Source organism: Pteronotus mesoamericanus, unplaced genomic scaffold (genome assembly GCF_021234165.1).
Source record: "Pteronotus mesoamericanus isolate MK-2021 breed Mesoamerican mustached bat unplaced genomic scaffold, CSHL_Meso_final contig_25, whole genome shotgun sequence".
Lineage (NCBI taxonomy): Eukaryota > Metazoa > Chordata > Mammalia > Chiroptera > Mormoopidae > Pteronotus > Pteronotus mesoamericanus.
The window spans coordinates 20,254,496-20,281,775 of record NW_026555105.1 but is presented as its reverse complement, the minus strand read 5'-3'; the positions used below and the strand labels follow the sequence as shown (position 1 = coordinate 20,281,775).

Genomic DNA, 27,280 nt, shown 5'->3' with positions numbered 1-27,280 from the left:
AGTACCTAGCACACGGCAGATACTCAATGGACATTTGTTGAATGAATGCGGGGTAGGAGGTTGGGCAGCAGGAAAAGGTAATTTGATCAATCCTTCCAACTCCAGAGCTGGAATCTGCGTCTCCCCCACAGCCCTGAACACAGTGCTTGGTGCATAATAAGAGCCCCATGCAGGTGGCTATATTAGCACAGCTATTTCAGACCCCTCACAACTCTGGGTTAATTTTAGTTTAGGAAAAGTCAGCTCCAGTGACGTCTGTTTATCCTGGAAGTCTGCTTCGTGCTTTACTGGACTGCCTGGCCTTTAAACTCTAGGTGGGAGGGGTCATTCCCACTGGCTGGGGATGGATCCTCCTCTCCAGTGTCCTCCAAGACCAGAAGAAGCTGCTTCTTAACAACCATCACACCATGCAAACAGCCTAGGTTCAAACCCAGCCTCCCCTTACTCCAGCTGTGTGGCCTTGGGCAAGCTGCCTGCCCGGGATTAAGTGAACTTGGATATGTAATAGGTCAGGCATGAGAGAGGCATTTACCAGCTAGTATTTTTAAGTAGGGAAGGGGAGGGAGTTGGAGAGGAGGAGGGGGGTCCAGGAGGAGAGGAGCTCAGAGAGGGGAAGGGGATTCAGAGAGGAGGCCAGTAGACCCCCCTACTCAGGAGACCAGGGCCTGGGGAGATATGGGGAGGGGACAAGGAGTGTCAGAGAAGTATTCAGAGTTCAGGCCCGAGGGATGCAGTTTAGTGGGGGTGGCAGGCTCCTCAGGCCCCCGGGATGCACAACTCCTCCCATCCCTGTTTCCGGCAGGCTCCTGGCCCCTGGCAGAGTCCTGCTGTACCACCTTTGCTCACAGACTCAGGAGGCAGACAGGCAGCTTCTGTGTCTCTTTAATATCCTCCAGGCCCGTCTAACCCCCATCCACCAACCCACTTCCATTCCCGCCGCCTTTAAGAGGGGTGGCCTGGGTGCCCCCTCCCCCAGCCCAAGGACTAAGGCACCAGATGGCTGCAGCAGCCTGGCCCAGACACAGAGACGCACAGACAGAGGACACACTACTGCAGACAAGCAGGGCGGGCAGAGGCGGCAAGGGCAGGGATCAGGCCACTGCGGGGCTCCCACAGGCTCTAGGCCCTCCTGAAGGCCGTGGGAGGCCCAGTCGGCCCCCGGCAGGGGACCAGTTGGGAGGAAAAGGGGCGGGATCCTCACTTGCCACCTTTGCGGGACAGACACCGCGGGAGGCAAGAGAAAGTCTGCTTGACGCGCGCCAGCAGCGGCAGCGGCCGGTGGGTTTCCCGGGGCGTCCGCGGCACCAGGCGCTGCAGGGTTCCCTCGGAGGCTGAGGACTGCGGCGCGGGGGAGGCGGCCGAGGTCGCAGAGCCCTGCCGGCAGCGCTTGCACAGGGGCAGCAGCGCGCGCACCTCCTCCTCGTCGCGGAACGGGCTCTCTCCGAAGCGCTCCTCCAGCTGCCGGCGAAGCTGGGGTGGGGACGTAGGGGTTCGGGCATCGGTGCCAAGCCGCCGGCCCCGTCCCCTCCCTAATCCTCAGAGCTTCCGCCCTTCTGCGAGCTTTCCTCACCTCTCTACGCCCCTCCCCTTCCCCAACATCCTCTTAGCCTCTAAGTTTCCATCGCACTCACTGAGCCGCCCCCCACCCCCACCCCACCATAGGTCCCTTTCCTTTCCCTGAACCCACTCTCCTTTTGACACTCTATCTTCCAAACCTGCTGAAGCGACCCTCCTGCCTGCACAGTGGGGACCATATTAACCCTTTCCCCCTGTCAAGCAACTCGGCTCGCACAGGGCTTCCCGCCTGCCTCTTCCTAAAGCCTTGCAGATAAGCTCCTGGGTACCAGCCGGCCACTTAATGAGAGCGCTTGTTGCTTCTCTCTGTCTCCCATCCCGTTTGGGGGAGGCCTCAGTGTCCTGACATCTCCATATGCCGTCTGCCCAGTGGGTATAGGAGAAAAAATTGCTTTGGCCTCATCAAGGATGCAGGAGTGGACTGGGAGGTGGACATTTCTCTCCCAAGGGGCTAAATGCTCAAATGCCTTCAGGTTCCAGGCAGGTAGAGCAGGCAGTTCTGGGACCTGATCTAACTGAAGGGTCCACAGTCTGGCCCAAAGGTGTTCAAATTCTAAATTAAAAAAGTAAAGAAATCACTTTGCTATCCAAACAAAATACACCTACGGGCTAGATCAGCTCAAGGGCCATGAGTGTGAGACCTCAGAAGAATATTCTGTCAGGTCTGAAGTACAAGCTAAATTCTTTCCAATGTGTGCTCACCTCACGTGAGGAAAGAAAAACCTCCCACCCTGCCCCTGCCCCTGCCCCTGCCCCTGCCCCAGCCCCTACCTTCCGGGAACTGCCCCAGCCAAACTCTTCAAGCTGCTGCCTAAAGCCTGGGTTGGGGTTGGCAATGGGCCGGGTGGACTTGATGGCTTCAAGCACTTCCCGCCAGCCTAGTCCCGTCACAGTCATCACATAGGCTGTCACAATCGTGGTGCTTCGGGAGATGCCTGCAAAGCTGGGACCACCCCGCCCCCAAGCTCCAGATGAGGCCCAGTCTCCTCCGTGCCCCCCATCCCCACTTGAGCTCTCCCGCCCTTGTCCCTGAGCCCAACCACAGGGAGCCTGCAAGGACCTGTCTTCGCACCTCCAGGCTCTCACCCTTTCTGTTCCCTCTGCCTGGAGGATCCCCCAGGCATTCCCTCTCATTAAAGACCCGAGTGAAACACCACTTAATTCATTCAACCAACAAACATGTCCTGATCATCTGTTATTTCTCAGCTACTGGGGGTATAGTGGGAAGTAAAACAGAGATGGTCTCTGGGCTAGGACAATCTAATGGGGGGCTGGGGAGGACGAGGGAAGGTGTTCCCAAGGAAGTGACATGAAGCTGGGTCTTGAAAGAGGGGTAAGCATTAATAAAGAATGCTCTGGGCAGCGTGTAAGAGACCACGTTGTGGGAACCTGGTGCATTTGGGGAGGAGAAGGAGGGAGACGGTGAGGGACAAGGCTGGCGCTGCTCCTGTGGCGGGCGTCCTGCACTGGGGAGGTGCTCAGTGAGAAGTTACAAAATCAGTGACATCTACTGGGCCAGGGGCTCTGGGAACACGCAGGGTCCTGTCTCCCAGCCTGGGGTTCCCTACTGCCTTGCACTGTCGCCTCAAAGGCTTGGAGGGGAGGAGAGGGAGCTAGAACTGCAGGAGGGTGTTTGGCTGCCTGCATGACTTCCCTTGTCCCTCCCAATAGCCCGTCATGTCAGCATTCTTCTCCCTGTTTTACAGGTGAGGAAACTGAGTCTCAGGGAGAAACAGCTATTTGGCTATGGCCACACGGCAGGTAAAGGACAGAGCCCTGATTTGAGCCCCCTGTCAGTCCCTATCAGAGGAATGGCAGATCGTCAGCCACTGTGACAGCTGGAGATTTGTCACAGGTTCCTCCTTCCCATAGAATGCGTGTGTGTTGAGGATGGAGGACAGCCACTTACTTCCTTTCTCCCCACTGTCCTCTTAACTCACCAGTGCACAAGGCAGTTCCCCCCATTGAGGCGGCAACAGTGGATGAAGTTGATACATTCTTTGAAGTGCTTTTTGCTAGAGAAGAAAGCAACAGGGTAGGGACCACTGGTGGGGGGGGGGCATGTCTCCTAGGAGTTGTCCCCCTCCGCATTTATGGGATGGCAAGAGACAAAGGATAAAGACCAGAGGGTTCGTAGGTCAGCTAGCACGTGCGGGGAGTAGGAGCCAATAGTATCCTACGAGGCGGGGATGTGTGTGAAATAATAATGGTGGCACTTCACACGGAGAGAGACCAATCATGGCGGATCCCACTACAGCAGCAGGAGCCCCTCCCAGTACGTCCTGTGGACTCTATTTTCATAGGGAGGTTTATCTTGACCTTTCAAGGAAATGGGTGGGAGAGGACACAGGACTGGGTTCTCCTCTGGGGTCTGCAGTCAGAGCATCTGGGGACAGTGATGGCCAGCAATGGGGTTGACAGCAAGATTCCCAAGGGGCAGGCGTGTCTTGTCTGGGCCCCTCCCAGGCCGGAGGCACTGCTGCTACCGTGAACAGAGATCGTGTCCTGAGCCCCCAATACACTCAGGCCCTGTCCTAGATCCTCAGTCCACGCCATCTGATCTAGCAAAGCCTCCTCGCTGCTGCCGGCTAAGCCCGCCTTCCCTCTCAGAGAGGGGAAGTGATTTGTTCAAGGTCACACAGCAAAGAGATGGCAAAGCCTGGCCAGAACCCAAATGTCTTAACTCCAAGGCCAGGAACCAGCTGAGCCTGACCTTTCAAATCCACTGGTGCAGCTGACCTTTTGAGACAGGGCACTCTCTCCAGTTCACAGCAGGAGGCTCAGCTCTGCGAGGTTAATGGTCTTGGTCAGGGGCACAGGCAGAGGTGCAGCTAAGACAGAGTCAATCTTGGGGCTGGGGGACCCTCTGCGCTGGGCTTCCAGGGTGGCTTTCTGGCCCTAGTCCTCTCTGTCTTCCCTCAGACCGCCTTCCATCGTCCCTCCCACATCTGTCTGTCCGTCGGTCGTTCCATCCCAGAACTTACATGGGTACCTCAGGGGTGTCGGCCACTGGGATGCGAAGGTAGGTTATGCCCTGAAAGTATAAAACACACACAGGCAGCGGGGCAGGGGGACTTGCTGGCACCCTCTTATCCCGGCCTGGGCCCCCGAGCACATCCTGACCCCAAACCAGTTCCTGTCCCTCTCTGGGCCACGGTTGTCCTCTCTGTTCAAAGAGTAGATGCCATCTGATGGCCTCCCAGCTCTGACCATCTGTGATTCTAAAACCTGAGAACGTAATAAAAATTATCCAGGGACCTTTCATTTAATAGCAAGGAAAGGGCCACTTAAAGTGACTCCCCTCCGAATGAAGATTACAGAGTACATAGTAAGAAGGGCAGGTTTTATTTTCTTAAAAAGAAATGAAAATTATGAAAATAAGTTTACACTTCATGAATTGTATTATAAACTTTGTGCTAATTATTAAAATAATCAAGGAGTTGTCAGATTTTCCCAACAAACTTGCTCCAATATCCTTCACCTTCACACAAGATAATAAAGATGATTTTTGCCTACATTCCAAGAACCTCCTCACTTTTCCCGGGGACCTCTCTTAATCATTTGATAGTCAAACGGCTCTTTTCAGGTGCCTGGCCCCGCAACGGCCAGTGGCTAAGGAACCTCCTCACTTGTTAATGGCTTCACCTGAGAGTCCAGCCTTTCTCTAACTCACTTTCCCCAAGGTCACTCAATCCTGATATTTTGCAAGGTTTGCGATTTCATTTGCAACACATTTGGCCTCGCATTTACAAGGCATAATCAAGCCCTGACTGGTAAATTCACTGAGGTATGAAGCGGGAGGGACGCTTGTGAGACGAGGGGAGAGCTGCTGGAGCAGGGATTCATTTTGCCAGCAGTCATTTCATTAGTAAATATCTTCCTGACACGACAACCTTCTCTATGCAATCTAATGACTGCATACTCCAGTTACTCCCAAACAAGTCTGCACTATGAAGCAAAATAAGACTCTATTGACCTGGAAATTTCTTCTTTGAATGACACTGAGAAACACAGATTATTGGAGGTTGCTCTTAGAAATCATCAAATCGGCCACATGGGGACCTAAGGCCCAGAGAGGGGAAGGATCCTGCCCAAGGTCACACAGCAAGCCTGTGACAGAACCGGGTCCGAATTTCAGCTCCCCAGAGCCTTTTCCCACCCACAGTTCTCTCCCTTCAGTAGGTGACAGGGGCTGTAACAGGCAAGGAGGAAGGACCTCCGTTTATGGGGTAAGAGTATAATTAACTTTGTATTATATCAGCTGTCATTTGTTAAGCACCTACGATGGGGCTCTCCATAACTCAGCGAGGTCGGTACTGTTATAAAATTCCCTTTAGAGATCAGGCCACTGAGGCTCACAGAGATGAGGTCCTATGCCCACGGTTACAGAGAGGATAAGTGGTGAAGATGTGAACTCGAGCCTTTTGACCCCAGCACACGTGGCCGAATTTCCTGCTTTCCTCCTCTGGGTCAAAACACCCTCACTCCCTCTTTCCCAGGGACTCGATAATACCAGCACCGACTGTTCCAGTGGGAGCCACGCTCTATAGCATGCAAGGCATCTTCCCTGTCCCACAGCGCCTTTCCTCCTCACAAGACAGGGCTGAAGGATCAGAGGCCCAGAGAGATGACGTTACAGCCCCACAGCAAGACAGGTCACACAGCAAGACAGAGAGTTCAGAATCATCCTTTTGGGGTCATCTTCCCATGTGGGAAGCCCACATGGGGGGCTTTTTATGGTTCAGTGTGAGGCATTTGGGGCCAGATGGTCTATGTTCAAATTCCAGCTCCCTAGCTTCCTAGATGTGTGAGTTTAGGCAAATTACTTTACTTCTCTGGGTCTCAGTTGCCAAATAGGGATCCAATAGGGAGTTCATGTAAAACAGGCCAGTTTCCAACCGAGTGAGTTAGCATGGGTCAGGAAGGCAATATAGGACCTGGCACATGGTAGGTATACGATTAATGGGTGCTGTGGAGGGTCTGAAACCCGCTTCCCCTCAGTCTATGCACAGCTCTGGGACCGGGGTAGGGAGTACCTGCAGCAGAGGCTGGGGTGACTCATGAATGGAGATGATGTGCGTGATTTTATTGCGGCCCAGCTGATCCGGGTCTTTGGCATCTGAAAGAAACAAGGAGCTTGAGCCAATCTGGCAGGTGTGGCTTTTGTGTCCCTGATGACCGAGGGAGGCAGCACTTCCCGCCCAACTCTCCTCCTCACCCCACCCTCTCCGCCTTGGTGGACCCTCCGCCAGCTCCCTGCTCCTTCGCCACCTCCTGCTCCTAGCGTGACAGGTCCTGCCACACCCCTACGCTTCAGTCTTGTCTCTGGGGCACCCTGGAGTAACAGCTCAGCAACTCCCCCGCCTTCCCCATGCTATTTTTTCCATCGTAAACACCCTTCCCTGGCATATCCTTGACCCAGTAATTCTGCTTCTAGGAATCTTGCCTGCAGGATTTGCTCACACGAAAGCCGTGTGTAGAGGATGATAGTCTCTTCATGCTGCTTATAACAGTAAAAGCATCAGAAATAGTTAAAAGTAGAAACAAAGTAAATGTCCATCAAAGGGGAGCTGGATAAAAAATGGTATATTCATACCTGAATACTACGCAGCCACTAAAAAGATCTTTATGTGCTGATGCGCAAAGATGTCCACAATATATTATTAAATGGGAAATACAGGGAACAGAAGAGCATGCAGAATAGGTTTCCATTTTTGCTTTAAATGTTGTATCCGTATCGACAAAGAGATGAAAAATGACCCAGGGGTATGCCCACACTGCTATTAGTGGTCATCTCTAGGGGCTGGGTTTCCAGTGTGTACAGACCTTTTATAGTCAGAGTAAATAACACATATCCCCCCTCTCTCCATTTGTCCACATCCTCATTCAACACATTTACCGAGTGCTTACTGTGTGCAGCCTCAGCTGGGCATAGAGGTATGGAGTCAACTTCTGCCCTCGCGGGAATTCAGACCTTATTTAGTCAAATACTCAGAAACCAATGTGGTGCGAGCTGCTGAGGTAGCTCCAGGGAGGGAGGGGTCAGCGTGGGTGACAGTGGAGCCCCTAAGTCTGTGGGGGACGGGGTGGATCGGGAAGGCCCTGTCCCAGCCCGGATGCCCCTTGCTCTCTGTAGCTCTCTCTCTGACTCTGCAGATGAAAGTGATTTTTCTCATCTTGGGCCCCACAAGCCTCAGACCAGCCTGTCTCTTAACACAGGCCCAGGACAGGCAGAGTGCCATGGCCTTGGGGACAGAGTGGGCAGTGCTGACCAATGAAGTTTCTAGGGTAGAGCCCAGTCTCCAGGGCTTCTCCTCTGAGGAGGAGGTTGGGGGGAAGGGTCCCCATCTCCCCAGCTAGAAGCAACACCTCCAAACAGACCTCTACCTAGAACCTCAGGGCCGCAAGAACCAACCACAGGAAGAGGCTCAGAGCAGGTGCAGACTTGCCCAGCGCCCAGCGTCCTGAGCCCTTTGCGCTAGAGCCACTCTCCCCACCTACGTACCCCTTATCCTCATGAACTCTTTCCTCCTCCTGGCCTGGCACCACCCCCTGCCCCCCCAGCCCCATTCCTGAGCTCCCCCAAGGTGCGTGGGCCAGAGCATGAATGATGGACACGGGCCTGGGGCAGGCAGACTGCCATGGCCTTGGGACAGAGTGGGCAGTGCTCACCAATGAAGTTTCCGAGGTAGAGTCCAGGAAGTACCTAGGGGAGAGACAGGCAGGGTCAGTGGGGGAGGGGAGCAGGGGCCCACAGCCCCTCTCCATCCCATGAAGGGTGTCTGAACCTCGGGCCTCGGGGAGCACCCGCCTTCCTCCGGTGGGCCTGGACTCTGTGAGAGGGGCTGGGGAGCAGGAGGGGGCGCCAGGGGAAGCTGCCTTGGGTAGGGGTGAGAGGAAAGAGAAGGGAGGGCACCAGGACCTAGGGGGAGAGGGTAGGAGGGGCACAGAGGAGAGGGCAGGTGAGGCGGACTTGCCTGGGTGGGTGGTGGGGAATTCTGAGGAGTAGGGAATGGAAAGGCAGGAACAGGAAGAGGTAGAGGAGGAAAAGAATGGAGAAACAGCCCCAGGGAGATAGTCCACAGAGTCAGAGACAAGGGAGACTGGCGGGGGCGGGCGGGGGAGGGGGGCGCAGAAAGTGTGTCTGGGAGTGACAGGAGGAAATAGTCTCAGTAACAGGCAGAGAGAGATACACACAGGGAGACAGAGACCAGAAAGAGAGAGACAGAGACGTGCACAGTGACAGAGAAGAAATTATAGAGCGCTGCAGCCCCAGAGAGACACCCAGCGAGATACTATCTCAGACAGAGTCGCAGGGAGACAGAGATACAGACACACAGAGACTCGGCGGGAGCCCAGAAGGTCAGAGGCGGGCAGAGGCAGCCGGTCCGGGGCAGGAGCTGGGCCGGGCTGGGCCGGGCTGGGGGCGGGCAGGGGCGGGCAGGTGGGGGCTGCGAGATCCCCGCCCACCTACCTTGGTCATGCCATTCCCCATGATCCCGGGGGCTGGGGTCCTGGCGCACCCCCAGCTCGCAGCCGGGAAAGCGCTCGGGTCACAGCAGCTTTGATGACCCAGGCCCGGCGCCGGCAGCCTGAAGGGGAACAGGGGGCCTGGCGTCCACGGCCCCGCCCAGCCCTGCCCAGCCGCCGCCGCCGTCACCGCCCGCCGACCCCCGGCCACGGAGGGAAATGATGGAGGAGCCGCCGCTGCCACAGCCGCAGGCTCCTCCTACCCCTTCGGTCATGTGGGGGCCCCTCCCGTGGGTCGCAGCAGGGGGCTGGACAAAGCCCCAGTGTGCCGGGCCCAGGGCCCGCGGGACAACGGCAGCTTGTTGGGGCCTCGTGGGGCCGATACCTCCGGAGGTGGGGGCGAGGGCCCTCCCCCCACCCTGGCACCGTCAGGCTCGGGCGGGTGGGGGGCGGAAAGAGCCCTCAGCCAGGGGCTCAGAGACCCAGACCCCAGTTCAGGCTGTGCCTGGACTTCCCTGAGGGCCCTGGGGCAAAGCACCTCGCTCCTTTGGCCTCGGTTTTCTAGCAGAAATATGACTGGGGCTGGACTTTGATCGCTGTGGGTCCTCTGTTCTTCAGATTCTGTTTGAGATGAGAAAAGTGGTAGGTAATTCCTCCCTTCTGTAATCCCCTCTCCTGCCTCACTCCTCATGAAGGCTTCCTGCCAGCCAGCCATCCTCCTTCCCCACTCACACACAACCATCTGTCCTCCCATCCTTCAGTCCGTCCATTCATTGGTCTGTCCATCCATTCATCCATCCTCCCATCCCTTCCTCCCATCTGCTTTGACCTCTATGTGGATGGTGTCATTTGGGTCTGTTCTGCTGGGACCAGGCACACCAGCCGTCGAGCCCCCAAGAAGCCAGAGGCAAATGTGAGGGGAGGGAAGGGTTGCAGTTGCCCTGGTCCCTTGGGGTAAAGAAGATTACAACAGAATGTAGTTGGAGGCAAGAGTCCTGGAAGGTGATTCTGGAGACAAAGGTCCCAGGCCCTATTCCTCTCTGTCCTGCTGGGTGACCCTTGGGGTCACAGCTGCCCCGTGTGTCTCAGTGTATTAAGGTGAGCCCTTCCTGCTACTGGAATCAAAGCTAAAGAATGTAAAATAATGGAGACCAGACATGTGCTATGATACTGAAACAGAAGCAGCTGAACCAGCTTTGCTCATCCAGCCACCCCCAACCCCACCCCCGCCATGTCTAGTAGCAGGTGATAGTGCAAGGGACTATCGGTACAGAGCAGGACACAGAGGAGACAGAACCTGCTGGAAATGCAGTGACTGGAGAAAAATAGAATCCCTTTTGTGTTTATTCCTCACATTCACAGCATACACGGGGGCTGCCTGTCTCAGCTCTCTCTGAGCCCAGAGTTCCCATAAAAACCAAATTATTCAATAAATACTCACTGGGCACCTGCTACAGGGTAGGTGCTGGGAACCCAGAGGTAGATAAGGGAGATGGTTCCTACTTTTATTGGCTAAGAGTCTAGAACAGCACTGCCTGATAGAAATAATGGGAGTCACATGTGTAATTTAAAATTTCCTAGTAGCCACATTAAAAATGTGGGAAGAAGAGAGTTGTTAATAATGTTTTAACCCAATATATGCAAAATATTATTTCAACATGCAGTTAATATTTAAAAATTATTAATGACTTTTTTATTGTATTATCTTTAAAATCTAGTGTGTATTTTACACTTAGAGCACATATCCATTCAGACCAGGCACATGTCAGATGTCTCATCTGCTATATCTGCCTGCTAGCTACAGATTGGACATTTCAGGTGTAGGAGGGATGGCAAACAAAATACGCAAGTAGACAAATAGAGCATTTACAGTCACAATTTTCTATGAAGAACACAAAATGGAAAAGAATCTCTCTAAATAGGTGATATTAAAGCTGAGACCTGCATAGAAGAAAGACCCAACTATTTAAAGAGTGGCGGGATGTCCAGCAGAAAGAACAGCACAGGCAAAGGCTGTGAGGTGGGAAAAGTTTAGCCTTTGGAAACGTGGGGTGGACAGGAGGGGAGAAAACCAAAGGAAGGTGGTGAGACTGAGGCTGAGAGGAGAGAAGGGGTGGAGTGTGCAAGGCCATGTAAGGCCGTAACTGAGGGTTTAGGGTTTTCTTTTCGGTATGATAGAAAGCCAGTGGGAAAATTTAACTGGGGATGCCATGTAACCTGATTTACATCTTAAGTACATCACTTTGGCTCCTACCTGGAGTGTGGATTACAGAGCAAAGCAGGGAGGCTAGCGAGGAGGTTCCTGGAGCAGCCCAGCCAAGAGGGTTTCCTGCCTTGGAAATCACTGCCTGTGCCACAGAAGTGAAAGCAGGATTATTCATTCATTCAAAAGGTGCTTATTGGACACCAGATTAGGGATGAAAAATTGGACTGAAGATGTCATGTCTGACTTGAGTGTCCCAGAACGCCCTACCCTGTAGATAACCAAAAGCAATGCTGATAAATGGGCCTAAAGACTAGTCCCTCACATGGCAGCTCTGTGAACCTGGGCAGACAACCAAATCCTCCTGGGTCTGTTTCCTCATCCATAAAGGGAAAATTATAACATCCCTTTGAACTTGTACAAAAGAACTATCAAGTTAAAATACCTAAAAAAAAAAAAAAAAAAGATACGAGCCAGGGACCCTCCCCCACCCCCCAAAAAACCCAGAATTATCTTCTAGGGTTGTAGTACCAGCTTCCCCAGCTAGATGAATGTTCTAGGAACCCATCTGTAACAGTGTTCCAGCTGGCGTTGTTGTGAGAGGCTGCATTCAGCTTCAGTGTTTTTGAAGACTCAATGTGTTTGCCCATTTCATGATGGGTGATTTATGAGTTTACCTGCCCACACTCCTCTGAGTATTCAGCATTTTTTTGACCAAAAATGACCTCGCTCCCAGCAACTTTGTTTTGTTTCCCAGATGAAAAAAGTCCTCAAAGAGAAACATTTTGCTGATGTGGAAGAGGTGAAACAAAAAATGGCAGAAGCACTAAAAGCCGTCAAAATCGGTGAGTTCAAAAACTGTTTTGAGCAGGGGAAAAAAGTCTCAATAGGTGCATTGCATCGAATGGAGAGTAATTTGAAGGTCACTGAACTTTAAACATAAAAGAATAAATACACAATTTTTAATAATTAAATTCTGGGTATTTTGGGTCCCTCCTCATATACTTACTAGATTGAACACATTTAATATCTATAAACTGTTTATTCCTTTAAAATGTTACTTGTTGCAAGCTCAATTTGCTGTAAATAAGTCATGAAGTGGCTGTTTTATAAAACCAATAATAAAAATATACTAAAATGCAGGTCTCATCTTGTCTTTTCCTTGCTTGAAACCCTTCAGTGGCTCAGTGTGGTAGGCAAAATAATGGATCCCTTCAAAGATGTCCATGCTCTGACTCCTATAAGTTGAGAATGTGTTCTGTTACATGGGAAGGGGGAATTAAGGTTGCAGATGGAACTGAGGATGCCAATCATCTGACCATGAGACGGAAAATTATCCTGGGTTATTTGGGTGAGCCCAATGTAATTACAAGTGTCCTTGTAGGTGAAAGAGGGAGGCAGGAGAATAAGAGTCAGAGGGAATGTGATGGCAGAAACAGAGGTCGGAATGATATGATCGCTGGCTTTGAAGATGGAGGGGGCCATAAGCCAAGAAATGTAGGTGGAAAAGTGAAAGAGATTCTTTTCTACAGCCTCCAGGAGGAACCCAGCCCTGCCACCACCTTACTTTTAGTCTAGAGAGACCCAATTCAGACTTCTGACCTGAAGTACTATAAGCTTATACATTGAAGTTGTTTTAAGTCACTTCGTTTGTGGTAATTACAGCAGCAATAGGAACCTAATACACTCTCCAATACCCCTAGGAAAAGGTCTAACCTGCCTAGCATAGCACACAAGGCCTTGTGGAATCTGGCTTCTTCCAGTGTGACCTTGAGTAAATTTCTTAATTTCTTTTTTTTAAAGATTATTTACTTATTTATTTTTAAAGGGTAAGGGAGGGAGACAGAGAGGGAGAGAAACATCAATGTGTGGTTGCCTTTTGCATGCTCTGGGCTTCTGGCCTGCAACCCAGGCATGTGCCGTGACTGGGAATCAAACCAGCGACACCTTGTAGGCTGGCACTCAATCCACTGAGCCACACCAGCCAGGGCAAATTTCTTAATTTCTGTAGACCTGTTTCCTCATCTGTAAAATGAGGAGGAAAATAATCCCTCTAGGTCTGTAAGGAAATTAAATGAGAGGACACATTTAAGATACACAACAGAAAGACTGGCACCCCATTATTATTATCATGGAGCAACTGACACAGAATTAGGAAGCCTGGGTTCTATTCCCCTTGCTAGGGCTCTGTTTCCACATCTGCAAAAAAGGAAACAAACACATACAGGTTTAGCAGCTTCTTTTCTCCCCTTTTCTTCACTCTTTCCTGGTCATTGATCAGCTTTCATTTCCTCAAACATTCTTCACTCTCTCTGACTTCTGATTTTGCACAGGCCATTCCCTCTGCCTGGGATGCTCTTCCCATTCATTTCATTGGGCCAACTCCCATTTCCTCCAGGCAGTCTTTGCTGACTGCAGTTGAAGTTGGTTAGATCCCACTGTTGTGCATTCCCAAAGCATCCTAAACTTCCTCTATTGTAGTACTGATTTTCTGTCATTGTTATGGCTTGTGTGCTTTTTATTTGGAAAAAAACAAAAACCAAAAAGCAAATCCAGATAGGAGTACTTTGACTTATTTACTTCAAGTGTGTTTAAGTAAAATAAAACATTACAAGTAAACTTGACGTAGTTGAAGTTCCCTTTCCTCTCTCCTCTTCCCCAGAGGCAACCACTATTATGAATTTGTTATGCAGCATATCTGTCTATATTTTTAAAGTTTTAATACCTGTATACCCATAAATATATAGAATATACTTTTGTATGTGTGTTTATAGTTAATATAAATTATAACCTTTAAAAAATATTTATGACTCTACAATTTTTATTTGCTCAACAAAAGGTTTGAGAGATATTTATTTATATGAATCTGAATTATTCATTTTTATCATTGTATAGCATACTATTATTAGAATCTACTCCATTTTATTCATCCATCCCTCTACCAATGGACATTTATACAGTTTCTAATATTTTCCACTATTATAAAGAACATCCTTATACATATGACCTATGCACAAGTATGAGTATTTCTTTAGGAAAGGTTGTCATCTTGCACTTCAGTGGCAAAATGATAGATGGGTCATGGGTTGTATGGTTGTATTCGGAGAGCCTATGGGATACAGCCAATAGCATAGGGTTGCTGCTTAAGTAGTGAAATCAATGGGTTATGAGCTGTGTGCATTTTCAACTTTATAAGATATTGCTAAATCTCCTTCCAAAAGTGTGAGTGTACCAGCAGCATATAAAGGTTCCCATTTCCCCACATGCTCACAAACTCTTGGCATTGATATATGTTTTTATTTATATCTAGCTGATCATAAAAATCACATCTAATAATTTTTTCTATTTATATATCTCTATTTGCTTATTGGCTATTTAAGTTTATTCTGTTCAAAGTTCCTTATTTATATCTTTTGTCCATTTTCCTTTTCTTTCGCAGGTTGGAGGAAGTCTTTCTTAATCGTTTGCAGGAGTTCTCTAAGTACTCGTTTTGTGTTATGCATGTGGCAGTTATCTCCTCTTAGGTGGTAGCTTGTTTTATTTGACTTTACAATGTCTTCTGTTATATGGCAGTTTAAATTTTGATAGAGTCATAGATCAATTTTTTCCATTATGAATTGTGCTTTATTATTGCTTAGCCAAGAACTCCTTCCCAATCTTGAGATCATAAAAATATTATATGTATGCATATACATATTTCTAATAGTCTGAAATATATGTTTGCCATCTTTATTCTTTAATCCACTTGAGTTCAGCTTCTATTTTTCATTCCCAGGAAAGTCAATTCATTGGTACCATTTACTGAGTCCTCCATCCTTTCCCCACTAATTTATGATGCCACCTCTATTGTATATCCAACTAACACACACACAGTCACCCATTGTATTTGTTTCTAGGATCCACATTCTATTCCATCGATATTTGCCTCTACCTGCATTACACTGGGACGGATAGGCAAGGAAATGTCCCCTGCCTCAACACATACACTTTGTTGTTTTGGTTTGACAAGAGCTCTCAAAATTCCTGATTGGAACTCAGAAAATACACATCTTTATCTAGATATTGAATTTTCCTATCCATATACATGCTATATACCTCCATTTATTCAGGTCTCCCTCTTCTTTAAAAAAAAAGATTTTATTTATTTATTTTAGAGAGAGGGGTAGGAAGGAAGAAAGAGAGGGAGAGAAACATTGATGTGTGAGGGAAACATGGATCTTGCAAGTGCCCCAACTGGGACCCGGCCCTGACCAGTTTGGGAATCGAACTGGTCACTTTTAGCTTTGCAGGATGACACCCAACCAACTGAACCACACTGGCCAAGGCTATTTAGGCCTCCTTTCTGTCCTTCTGTTAGGTAGAACCTAGCAAAATGCCGGAGGAAGGTGGGAGGGGGTCCACAGTACTCAAGGAAAAACCCATAACTTAATTAACTGTCTCTGTTTTACAGCAGATGACAAAAGGTGGTCTGGAGCAAAATAAGAATCTGGGTTAACAACCCTTCACACATACCCACGTTTAGGTAGGCATGTCTGTCCCTGGGGGAAACTAGCACCACCTTTAGCCCCCAATCTGTATGCAACTCCCTCACCCCCATCCCACAAACCATATAAGTCCTCAAGACAAAGGACCTGATACTTTTTGCCACCCGGACCTATGCCTTTCATCCCCACCTTGGCTAGGCCCGTTCTCTTCCTTGAGAACTTATCGCTAACAACCTATGCTCGCGGGCTAACAGACTTGCCGATCTATAACTCTTTACTGAGGAACCGAGGTTTTCCCACACTTCAATGTTTTGTAGTTTTCTCTATGAGAATAAAACCTCCAAAAGGCAGATGTTTGTTGATTTTATTCACTTCTGTATCCTCAGAGTCAAGAATGGGACATGACATAGCAAAGATGCTTAGTAAGAATTTGCTGTTTAATGAAATATCTTGCACACATTTTGTTAGTCGTAGTCCTATATAATTTATATTTTGGTCGCTATAAAAGTGACAGAATTTTAAAAATTAGTTTCTAATCAGTTATGATTGGGGTACAGATCCCGGGGTTGTGGGGAAGTGAAGGAAGGAGGGCAGGAAGCCAGTACAGAGTGCAATGACCAATAAGTTGCCACTTCAGGGTATATGCAGGGGAGAGACAATATCAGATTTGTGTTTTCAAGAGCTCTTTGACTGTAGTGCAGAGAATGAACAGGAATGGGTGGGGCAAGGGAAGATATGGTAGACTGGTCAGGTAGGTGGCTACTGCAGGAGCTGAGGTGAGTACTGGCAGAGTTGGTGCTCAAGAATTGCAGTCACTAGGAGAGAGCAGAAGTGAGGGGCCGCAACCAAATGATTAGCAAACGGACCAGGTGACAGTGAGGGCCCGAGAAAGGATACTTAGGTCCATCGCATTTACCAAAAACTGACAACTTTTCAGACTCGGCTCTCTTAGGTCAAGCGAAGTTCAGCTGGGAGAGCTGTTAGGCAGTGGACGCCCGGGAAGTCTCTGGCCGGGAGTGTCCCAGCGTCATGGAGGTGCGGGGCTCCCAGAAAAACGTTCAGGGAGTACAGGGGTCCCGGCAGCAGTGCGCGCGAAGACTTCCAGACGCTCGGATCTAAAGGAGTGCCGTGGACTCATCCAATCAGAAAGGCGGATCGTGGGAAGGGGGGGCTTCGTTGCCTTGGCAACGGGACGCACAGGCTGGCGGCCGGCGAGGTGCCGGTTTGGATCAGGCCCTGTAAAATCGCGTCATGTCGCGGCCGAAGGTAGGAGGCTCGCTGCACCCAAATGCTTTCATCGTCCCTAAGGGGAGAAAGGAAAGCTGTGGAGGGATTCAGAGGTTGGGTCCTCGCGGAGGGATTCCGATGGAGTGGGCGAAAATTATGAATTCAGAGAAAAAAACACTAGTCGCGGCAGGCCGCGAGCCGCCAGAGCCTCTGCGCAAGTCCACCGAACCAGACTTGCTGGCGGGAAATTTACAAAACCCCAGGATTCGAAACTGTACTCCGCGATGTGTGTGGCCCCGGGGGAAGCTCAGAATTTCGGCTTTTCTGACTTGGAAGAGCTCTTACAGATCTATTCATCCCGTTTCCCGCTTGCCCAGTCATCCATCCCTCCATCCGCCCATCCCCCAAACGCTAATTAATGTCTTTTCCAAGCGGAGCCCAGTGCTGGTCAATGGGGACACATAAGTGGGTCAGGCTGGGAGAAGTCCTGACCCCTAGGAGTGCACAGGCCACTCCCCATTTTAAGAATGTAAACAGGGAAACCCAAACCTGCTTCTTCTTACCTGTGTTCCACCGCTCATGACTGGCAACTCCTTTCCTTAACTCCCTCTCACAATTTAAAAACGAGTGATTACATTGGACTTACCCAGGAAATCTCGAAAAATCCAGAGTAAGCAATATTTTAAAGTCATTTGGTCAGCAATCTTCATTCCATCTGCAATCTTAACTTCCCTTTGCCATATAATGTGACATATTTATAGATTCTGGGGACTAGGACCTGGACATCTTTTGGAGGGGCATTATTCTGCCTACCTCTAGACCATCATCAATCTAAAATAAAATTTAAAAAATACTATTTACAATAGCATCACAAAATCAAATACCTATGAAAATTAACTTAAAAATGTTCAAGACATACACTGAAAACTGGAAAACATTGTGGAAAGAGATCAAAGAAGACAAATTAATATGAAGAGACTGGCCATATTCATGGATTGAAAGACTCAATAATTTATAATGTCATTTCTTCCCAAAATTATCTTTAGACTTAATGCAATAACAATCAAAATTCGAACACACTATTTTTTTTTTAATTAGCAAGCTGATTCTAAAATTTATATTGAAGGACCCCAAATTCCAAAGACAATCTTGGGGGGAAAAGAAGTTGGAGGACATGCTACCTGATTTCAGATTTATTAGAAAGTTACAGTAATTAAGTGTGATAGTGACATAGGATAAACAAGTAAGTAAACAGTACAAAATAGAGACCAGAGATTGACCCACATACAGCGAGTCAATTAAACTTTGACAGAAGTGCCAATGCAATTCAGCGAGGAAAGGAAAATTTTTTCAACCAAAGACTAGAGCAACTAAGTAAACATATGGAAAATGAAATTGAAAACATGAGAGAGCGTAAAAGGTATAATAAAAAAGAAAAGGACACAACTAGTTCTGGGGGAGTTGGAGGGGATGGAATGGACGAATGGGATGGGATTTCACGTCCTTCTGTGGGGGAGCTCGCTTCTGCCAGTTTAGTAGAGCAGTATCCTGTATCCTGCTCCCGCAGCTCTTTGAGGGTAGAATGGTGCAGCAGGCAGAATTGACCCCCCAAGATTGCTACTCCCAGTGTACACACCTTATATAATTTCCTCCCCTGAAATGTGGGTAGAGCATGTGAATTTGATGGGATAGTTACTATCATAATTATGACGGGTTGTGCAAGATTGCATCCCGGCTGACTTGGAGGAGCAGGATTGAAGTGAGAGCACGTGCTTCTGCTGGCCCGGAAGAAAGCAGGCTCTCATGTTGTGAACCTCCCATAGGGACCAGCGCTCTCTAGGGGCTGAAAGCAGTCCCCAGCCAGTGACTAGCAAGTAAACAGGGACCTCCGTCCTACAACCTGAAGTAACTGAGTTCTGCCAAATGATCTGACTAATCTTGGAACAAGACCCTGGGCCCTGGATGAGAGCCATAACCCAGGTCATCACCTCCATTGTAGCTCTGTGAGACCGGGGCAGCTAAGCCATGCCCAGACTCCGGGCCCATGGAAACTGTGAGGTATAAATTTGTACTGTTTTAAGCCATTAAGTTTGTGGTAATTTGTCATGCAGTGATAGAAATCTAATGCGGATGGCAAGTCTGTCTAAGCTGCAGAGGTCATCCTGCACAAGACCAACTCTGATTTCTTTTTTCATACCCGCCATTAGGGATCAGTTATACCAGGGCTGAGGGCCAAGATGTTTGGGACATGGTAGAAGCAAAATAATACCCACCACCCTTTGAAGATTTAAACATCCATTTTGGTTGGAAGAAATACACTTTGCTCTGAGTCTTTGACCCAGCCATCTCCTGGATCACGAATCTAATTAAACATTCAAGGTTGGAGTAAAAGGTCTTCTCACAAAGACTGCTGAGCTTGACCCTCAAAACTGTTTCAGGATTGGACCTTTGGGCCATCGAAAACGAGATATTCACTCTACTGGTCATGCCTGTGGAGCAAGTCTACAATGAGGTGGGCCTTGGATACTTGGGGATTCATTTCTAGGACCAAGTTGTTGGGCAAACGGTGACCAATGAGAGCTTGGCCAGGCTGGAACTTGTCACAGGGCCTGGACAGTGTTGAGTCTGATGGTCTGAGCATGTTAATATCTGCAGTAAGTTGAGCTGGGAAGGCAAGGTGGATATTCAACATTAGCTGCATCACTTTCCTTTTCTCATTGCAGAATCAAAATTACAAGGGCTATGGATTGTCGAAAGGAAAGGAACGGTGAGTGATCCCACCCAGTCCAGTGAACACAGAAATAGATTCTTTCCTTCCTTCTTTCCTTCCTTCCTTCCCTTCATCCATCCCCTCTCCTCCTCCTTAACTTCAATGATCATAATGATAATAATAATAAAAAACAATTATTGAGCATTTACCATGTGCCAGGCCTTGCCCTAGTCATTTTACCTGTATTATCTCATTGAACCCTTATCACAATCTTTTGAAGTAAATACTACTATTATGTCCACTTTACAGATGAGGAAACAAACTCAGAGAGGCTACATAACTTGCTCAAGATCATAGGATTAGTTTGTTGGACTCCGGGGCCCATGCTGTATCTAACTATGCTCTCCTGCCTCCTTCAACAACCATGTGGAAATGACCTGATAATTCAAAGGTCAACTCCACCCCAATCTTCTGCTTCACTCTGTATCAATAACCTGGGTGCAGAAATCAGCGCCTTTTCAGATTTCCTAAATAGAATTCATTTGCACAAAGCAGGAGTGAGTGATGTAGACTCTGCTCAAGACTTTTGTGGGGAGTCAGAAGAGGTCATTTACTTTGTACACACCATGGCAAATATTTTTGATATTTCTATTCTTTACTTCGTTAGATATTTCTGCTCTCTTTCAAGTCTTTCCTAGCTGTACCCCCATCGTATAGTCTTCTTTCATGCACCACCCATCTTTGCTTTCTTTCTCTCCATACTGACTCTAACCCATCAATTTCAAATCTCCCACTCTCTTATGCAGAGCAATTCAGCACTGTTCCAGATCCTGGTCCTACACTTATACATCCGCACCTACGCCAACAACACAAAGAGCACTTCAGTTAACAGGGCCCACCCATATATTAGGGCAGATATCAATTAGAAATGTGTTTAGCTACAAGTTACAGGAAACCCAACTAATAGCAGCTTTGAAAAATGGGATTTATCTTTCTAATATAACAGAAAGTCAGGAGGGCTGGTGCAGTGATTCAACAGTGTCAGAGCTAGCGTCTCTGTGGTTGTCTTGACCTTTTCCTTCTGGACACCAAGTAGCTGCTAGAGCTCCAGCCTTCATGTCATGATCAAGATGGGAAGAAGCAGGGGAAAAGTCTCTCTCTCTCTCTCTCTCTCTCTCTCTAATGCGCGCACGCACACAACACACACACACACACACACACAAAACCCGTGAAACTTCCCAGGAACCACTTTCCTTAGCCTTATGTGTTTCGTTTGTTGACCAAAACCACGTGACATGGGCAGCCCTAGCTGCATGAGTGGCTTGGAATACAAGTAACATACGTGGCATACTGCGATCATTACACACCCTGTTTTTGTCCCACACAATCATATTTTCAGTATTTATCATGTTTGTGCATGTAGGTTTGATACATTTTATTCCATATGCTCCCTTGTATACCACAAGTTATTTATCCATCTTCCTGTTAAAAGGCATTTAGGTTGTGTCTTAATATTGGTTTCCTCCAGAAGCCAACCCTGAGACAAAGATATGAGAACAAGTCATTTATCTGGAAGGTGATCCCAGTAAGCACTGGCAGGAAAGTGGGGAAGTAAGACAGCTAAGGAAGGAAACCGGTAAAAGGTACATTATTGACAGGTTATTGCTGTGAGCAAGTGGGGCTCAGTCCCCCTGGGCATCCCTAGGAGATAATATAGAACATACCACAGACCTAACCGGACTGAGTGATGAGAGAGCTGGAGGACTTACCCATCAACTCCAGTTATACGCTGTTGGGAGAGGCAGTTAACTCCCTGGTACTTCAGATCTGCTCCAAGCACTAGCTGAGCAGGGTCTGGGGGCCAGAAGAAGCCCTTTGGCAAAGACCTGCAGGTGTTGGCCATGGAAGGCACCCTGACTGGCATGCACAGGAATGGTGAATGCCTGAGGGATAAGGGCGAACCACCAACAGTATACGCTACAGGTTAGTTCCATACAAAATAGTAACAATTACAAATGAACACCCTTGTACATATATTGCCTAGTACATATATAGACTATCTATCTAGGGTATTGAGCTAGGATAGAATGGTTGGGTGGAGTACGCGTTCGTATGTGCATGTTTAGCTGTCCTAAATACTGCCTCATGGATCTCCAAAGTGCCTCCTACCAGCAGGGGAGGAATTTCCATTTTAGCACATCGGTGCCAAAACTTGAGCTTTGAGATTTTTGCCAATCTAATGTGTATGAAATAGTATCTGATGATTTAAATATGCCAAATTGCTCTCCAAACATTCATCCAGTTTACACTCCCATCACTACTGCAGAGTAATTACCATTTCCCCACATGCTTACAACATTTGGTATTTGTCTGATTTTAAATATTTTGTTTTTATAGCTGGGATCTATGAGCCAAAAAAAAAAAAAAAAAAAAAACCATGCAGAAAATTCGCCACCCTGCTGTTCCTTGGGTATTAAAGCCTCTAGCTTGTCTACTGCCTCTTGTTCATCTTATAGAGTGTCTTTCATTTGTTCTATATATAATGTCCTGGGGTTTTAGTTGTACTTGTAGGAGGAATACGGAAACCTACATCTGCTCCACCTTCCCAGATGAGTGCCAGAAAGGGGGGTTTGCAAATACTGATTATTAAATAGAAGGATGAGGTATGGTACATGTAAAGCAGCCAGACCATGCCTGGCACATAGTAGGCACTGAATAAAAATGATTGCTATTATTTTTCAATGATTCCAAGAGTTTATAATTCTTAATTTGATTATTTCAAGTGTTGCATGCTATATGCCAAATTTTGAGATTCAGTAATTCCAATTTTTGGCATTTCCAGGTATGCAGTTTGACCTTTCTTCCTTCCCCTTATTTCCTGTCCCTGGACCATCCTAGAGAAATAGTTGATCCTCAGCAAGTGTTCTATTGCCCTGTCTTTCAGAGAGCAGAGAACATCAATCCGGTTCAAGACCACTTTTATGAATACTCTTATGGATGTCCTTCGCCACAGGCCAGGATGGGTGGAAGTAAAGGAGTAAGACCCGCCCCCCAACCTTACCTCTCCTTCCCTTTCTCTCACGGGCCTTTGTCTCTCTTTTTTATGCTCCCAGTTCCCCTAGGTGGCTACTGGGACTCATCTCAATTTGGCTGTGACAGGGGCCAACATTTATTTAGCGCTCACAATGTGTCAGGGACATTATTGATGCCATCTGTGTCTTATGTAAGCATTGTAAGCATCCAGCAAGATCTGATTATATTCAGAGGTATTAGACCAATTGCTTAAGGTCACAGAGCACATAAGTGGGATTCAAACCCAGTTCAGTTATTCCACACCCATGCAGAGTCCCAGGCTCATCTCTGCTGTCTTCAGCAATGTCCCATGGTGCTTTGTAAAAACAAGGAGTGCAGCCATCACAGACCTGCTGGCTTGAATGTCAGGTCCAGGTCATGTCAGGTCAAGTCCAAGGTCCAGTGACATCAGGTCCAGGTCAAGGGCTGATCTTCCCTGGCCACTTACACTTCTGTAACCTTGAACAAGTTACTAGACCCCTAAGCCTACATTTCTTCTTCTATGCTGAGCCATTAGAACACTCAGATGTATGCACTTACAACACCTGGCACGTACTAGGTGCTAATGTTAGTTACGAGGGTTAAGATATGGATGCATGTAGCAGAGACCCAGGGTAAAAGAGGCTTTGACACACTAGAAGTTTACTTACCTCTCTCACTGAAGTACAGATGTAGGATGTTTAGAAATGGTATGGAAATGTGGGATCCATGTGCTTCCATCTTTACACCCTGCTACCTCTTGAGTAAGGCTCTTGTCCTCCATGGTGTGAGGTGAAGCTCCAGCCTTACATCCACATTCCAAGAGCAGTTAGGTAAGGAGGCAAGAAAAGGCTTGCCGTGCCTTGGAAGAACACAACCCAGGAGTCCCATTCCAATGGCTGGAACTTAGCCATGTATCCATATCTAGCTGCAAGGGAATCTGGAAAATGTAGATAGGTAAATGTTGGGATTTCTACAGGGAAACATTGGGATTTCTACTATAGAAAAAGGGGAGAATGGATATGAGGGGTAGGGACAACCAGCTACCCTGTCATGGCGCTCAATAAATATTTGTTGGGTAACAATAGCTAAGCTTGCTAGGCACTATCCTGCACTTTTCATGCACAAACTCTTTGAATAATCCAGCAAACCTCTTAGGTAGGTGCTATTATTATCCCCATTCTACTGATGAGAAAACAGGACACAAAAGAGTAAAAAATGTCATGTTTGAGGTCACCTTTCTGCACCTAGCCTGTATGCAGAAACCCAGGCTCATTTCTGCCCTATTCTAGCAGCCTCTCAGTGACTGAAGGAACAAATGAACCCATGGATGAATCTCTGGTTCCCATTGCGTGGCGTAATGGAGGATGGAGGAGGGACTGGGGGATGAATTAGAGGAGAGTGAGGCAACTGGCACATGGGGGTGGTGTATAGGAAGGGGCTCTCTCCTGACTTCCTGTGTGACCTCTGGCTGTCCCTGCCCCTCCTCAGCCTTGCTTACTGGTGAGGTGGATGAGGGTCTCAGGGTTTGTCTGGTACTAATGGTGTGGGAGTCCATGCCGCAGGTTTCTTCATAACTCATCCCAAATTTCCTCAAGGGTCCTAAAATCAGGAAGGGCCAGAGATCAGGGCCGTTATGCCAGACACGACTCTATGCAGGTAAGGCCCCACCCTTTTGGACCTAACCTGGGGTCTGGGATCTCCAGATGGAACGAGGTCTCAGTTCAGACCATTAGCCTGTCAGGTCAGAGTTAGGAACAGATGTGGCCAGAGCTGTCCCATCCCTTGCTTTCCACCAGGAAAGCTGATGTGATGTCTGGAACTGCGGCACCCATCTTGTGCTCCGGAAGTGATGAGCGTGACAACATGTTAAGGACAGCGGAATGGGAAGGTAGAAGGAATCCGGATCCCTGCTGCACTTCCTGAGCAGTTTAACATATTCCTGGGTGATTTAAGAGCAACTCGACCATGACAATCCTGAGGATGGTGTACAAATGAATGAACTTTCAGAATTAGAAAAGAATCTGAAATCTGCACCATGGTCTGCAAGGCCCTTCTTGGTTGGGCCCTAACCCACTCTTCAGCATCATCCCTGACCTCTATCCCTCCACTCACACCTTTCTTCATATCCTGGAACATGCCCTTTTCATCCTCAGGGCCTCACTTCCTGCCCTTCTCTCTTAGAAACCTCTCCCCACTGTCCTTGACCTGGCCACTCCTCCTTACCCTTCAGACCTCAGTCAAAATATCGCCTTTACACGGTGGCCTCCACCCAACATAAGCCCCTCAGCTACCCTGCCTCATGGCCTCCTACTGGATTACTCATGGCACATTTCACAATTCCTCATTGTAGAGTTATTTGTTTCCTTGTTCATTGTTCATCTTCACTATGGTATTATATTATATGCATCACCTGGCCAGGAGTTTGGTTCCTCCTATATCCTTGTACCCAACATTATCTCTGACACCAAGACAACCTCAACATATGTATGTTGGGTGAATGAGTGAATACTGCATTATTTGTTTATTAATCTATTATTAATTCATTCATCCATTATTTATTCATTCATCCAAAACAAAAAGTTGGTGGAAAAGCAGGTTGTGAAAGGAAATAGTCAGGAGGGGTTCTAACCGCAGAGCTTGGACTCAGAATCCTGATGGCCTGAGTTCAAATCCTGTTCTGCAACTTACTGGCTGTATGAACTTGAGTGAATTCCTGCACGTTTATGTGCCTCAGCTTCCTCATCTGTAAAATGGGATTAATGATAGAATTTAACACTTTAGGGTTGCTGTGAGGATCAATGAGTTAATATTTGTAAAGTATTTAGAACAGTGGCTGGCAATAAGTATTAGCTATTAGAAAGTTTAAAACCATGCCAAACAATGCCATGTGCTGTATATGGATACACACATATGTATATGTCAATCTGTAAAAATATTGTATAAATGATACACATCGAAGTCAGGTTAATGGCTTCCTTTGGGACAGGAGAGAAGATAGCATCAGGCAGGAATACACATGGGACTTGAGTTACGTCTAACTTTTTACTTTAAAAAATTAGAAGCAATCATGGTGGTGTTATTTTATTTCACATCTTTTTCAAGCACCTCCACCCCAGCTCTGGTATCACATTTCATAGCTTAGTCTGGTTTCTGTCCTCCACCCCCGCCCCTGGCCTGCTGGTGAAGAGTGAGGTCGGAAGCTGGAGTCAGGCAGGCCTGGGTGTGAGTCCTGACGCTGCTCTCTCCTGGGTGAGCAAGCCCATCCTTGCCTTAGGGCTCCAGGCACGACCTTAGCCACTTCCAGGGCTGTTGCGCTGAGGGTTCAGTAAGAGGAGGCCTTTTGAACAGGGAAGAGCTTGTAAATGTTACTTAATTCCGCTGCTTGGTAATGTCAGCTGAGGGGTGGGGGACAGTCCCAGGATGCTTCTAAGACCCAGGCAGGTAACATGATCAGGTGAGGGTGGCTGGTGTCATGGGCTATAAGGGGGTGGGGGGAGGGGGGTTGTGATCTGGAGGGTGCACCCTGTCTGACATGGTGGCTACTCCTCAGTCCAGCCAATAGGTGCCAGGAGGTATCTGGGCTCACCAGCCTGGATTTTTGTAGCAAGGTTTCTCTAGTTTTCATTTTACCCTCACAGAGTAGGTGTGGTCAGTGGCGGCCCATGGCCACCTCCCTGAGACCTCCACTAGACACATCACTGCTTATCCCTCCGCTGTACCTTCCTGGGCCCCAGACCCCCGGCAGTGCTGAGGTCCTCTGGTCATGACCTTTGTCCCACCCCACCCCCAGCGAAGGGGAGTGGGATTTCTACTGGTGCGACATCAGCTGGCTCCGGGAGAACTTCGACCACACCTACATGGACGAACACGTGCGGATCAGTCACTTCCGAAACCACTATGAGGTGAGCTGGGTAGGCCGAGGGGACTGAGTCAGTCAATTCATGTTACTGGTCGTGGCAATGAGCAGGAGCTAGTTTGGGGTTATAAGGACCAGAGTGAAAAGTGGAAGGGACTTTGGGGTACATGCCAGGTGGAGAATATGCATGGAGAATATGGAGAATAGATATATGATGAGCTCCCTAGTGAGAGGGAGTAAAGATCTAAGACCCGAGGAACAGGCCATGTCGGGTGGGGTTTGAGGTCACGGGCTGGTGGGTTTCAGCGCTGGAGGTGTGAGGGTCAGGCGGGCTTGGAGTGCAAGGGCCAAAGGGGCAGGATGCTTGAGCGCTTCTGATGATCTCAGGGTAGGGACAAAGAGAGCTGTTCGGAGTTCAGAGACAGGAGGGAGGCCCAGGAGGAACCAGACCACAAAGATGAGAACGGAGAAGCCAGTGGTGGAGAATTTTAAAAGGTTAGTGCAGCTTAGCAGTTAGCGCATGAGCTTCAGAGTCACAGACCTGGGTCAAAGCCTGGCTGTGCCTCTCCTTAGCTGGATAGCTCTGGGCAACGGACTTAACTTTTATTGGCCTCAGTTTCCTTACCTGTAAAGTGGGGATGATTATCGACCAGCTGGCTGAAGTGACTCTTAGTTAGCCAACGTTACTCTTGTTGTTAGTT

At 48.2% G+C, this 27,280-nt stretch overlaps 2 protein-coding genes across 3 annotated transcripts in view; one reads left to right on the top strand and one right to left on the bottom strand.

The window, feature by feature from the left end:
* Positions 1-930: 930 nt before the first annotated feature.
* Positions 931-9,320, bottom strand: LOC129070788 (dual specificity protein phosphatase 15). 2 transcript variants are annotated; one of them, XM_054573912.1, is made up of 7 exons: positions 9,309-9,320; positions 8,248-8,281; positions 6,612-6,694; positions 4,560-4,609; positions 3,516-3,590; positions 2,347-2,518; positions 931-1,470 (listed from the first exon to the last, which is right to left on the bottom strand). In XM_054573912.1, exons 1-7 carry the CDS (start codon positions 9,318-9,320, stop codon positions 1,198-1,200), a joined length of 699 nt encoding a protein of 232 aa, XP_054429887.1. In that variant the 3' UTR covers positions 931-1,197. The 2 variants fall into 2 exon arrangements, with proteins under 2 accessions (XP_054429887.1, XP_054429886.1); XM_054573911.1 differs by lacking the exon at positions 9,309-9,320 and adding an exon at positions 9,050-9,176.
* Positions 9,321-16,928: 7,608 nt separating this feature from the next.
* The window catches only part of TTLL9 (tubulin tyrosine ligase like 9), a 36,919-nt gene continuing 26,567 nt past the window's right edge, over positions 16,929-27,280 (top strand). Inside the window, 4 exon segments of the mRNA XM_054573445.1 lie at positions 16,929-16,998; positions 19,683-19,726; positions 22,614-22,706; positions 26,514-26,625. Of these exon segments, the coding sequence (XP_054429420.1) occupies positions 16,984-16,998; positions 19,683-19,726; positions 22,614-22,706; positions 26,514-26,625 (264 nt within the window). The 5' untranslated portion in view covers positions 16,929-16,983.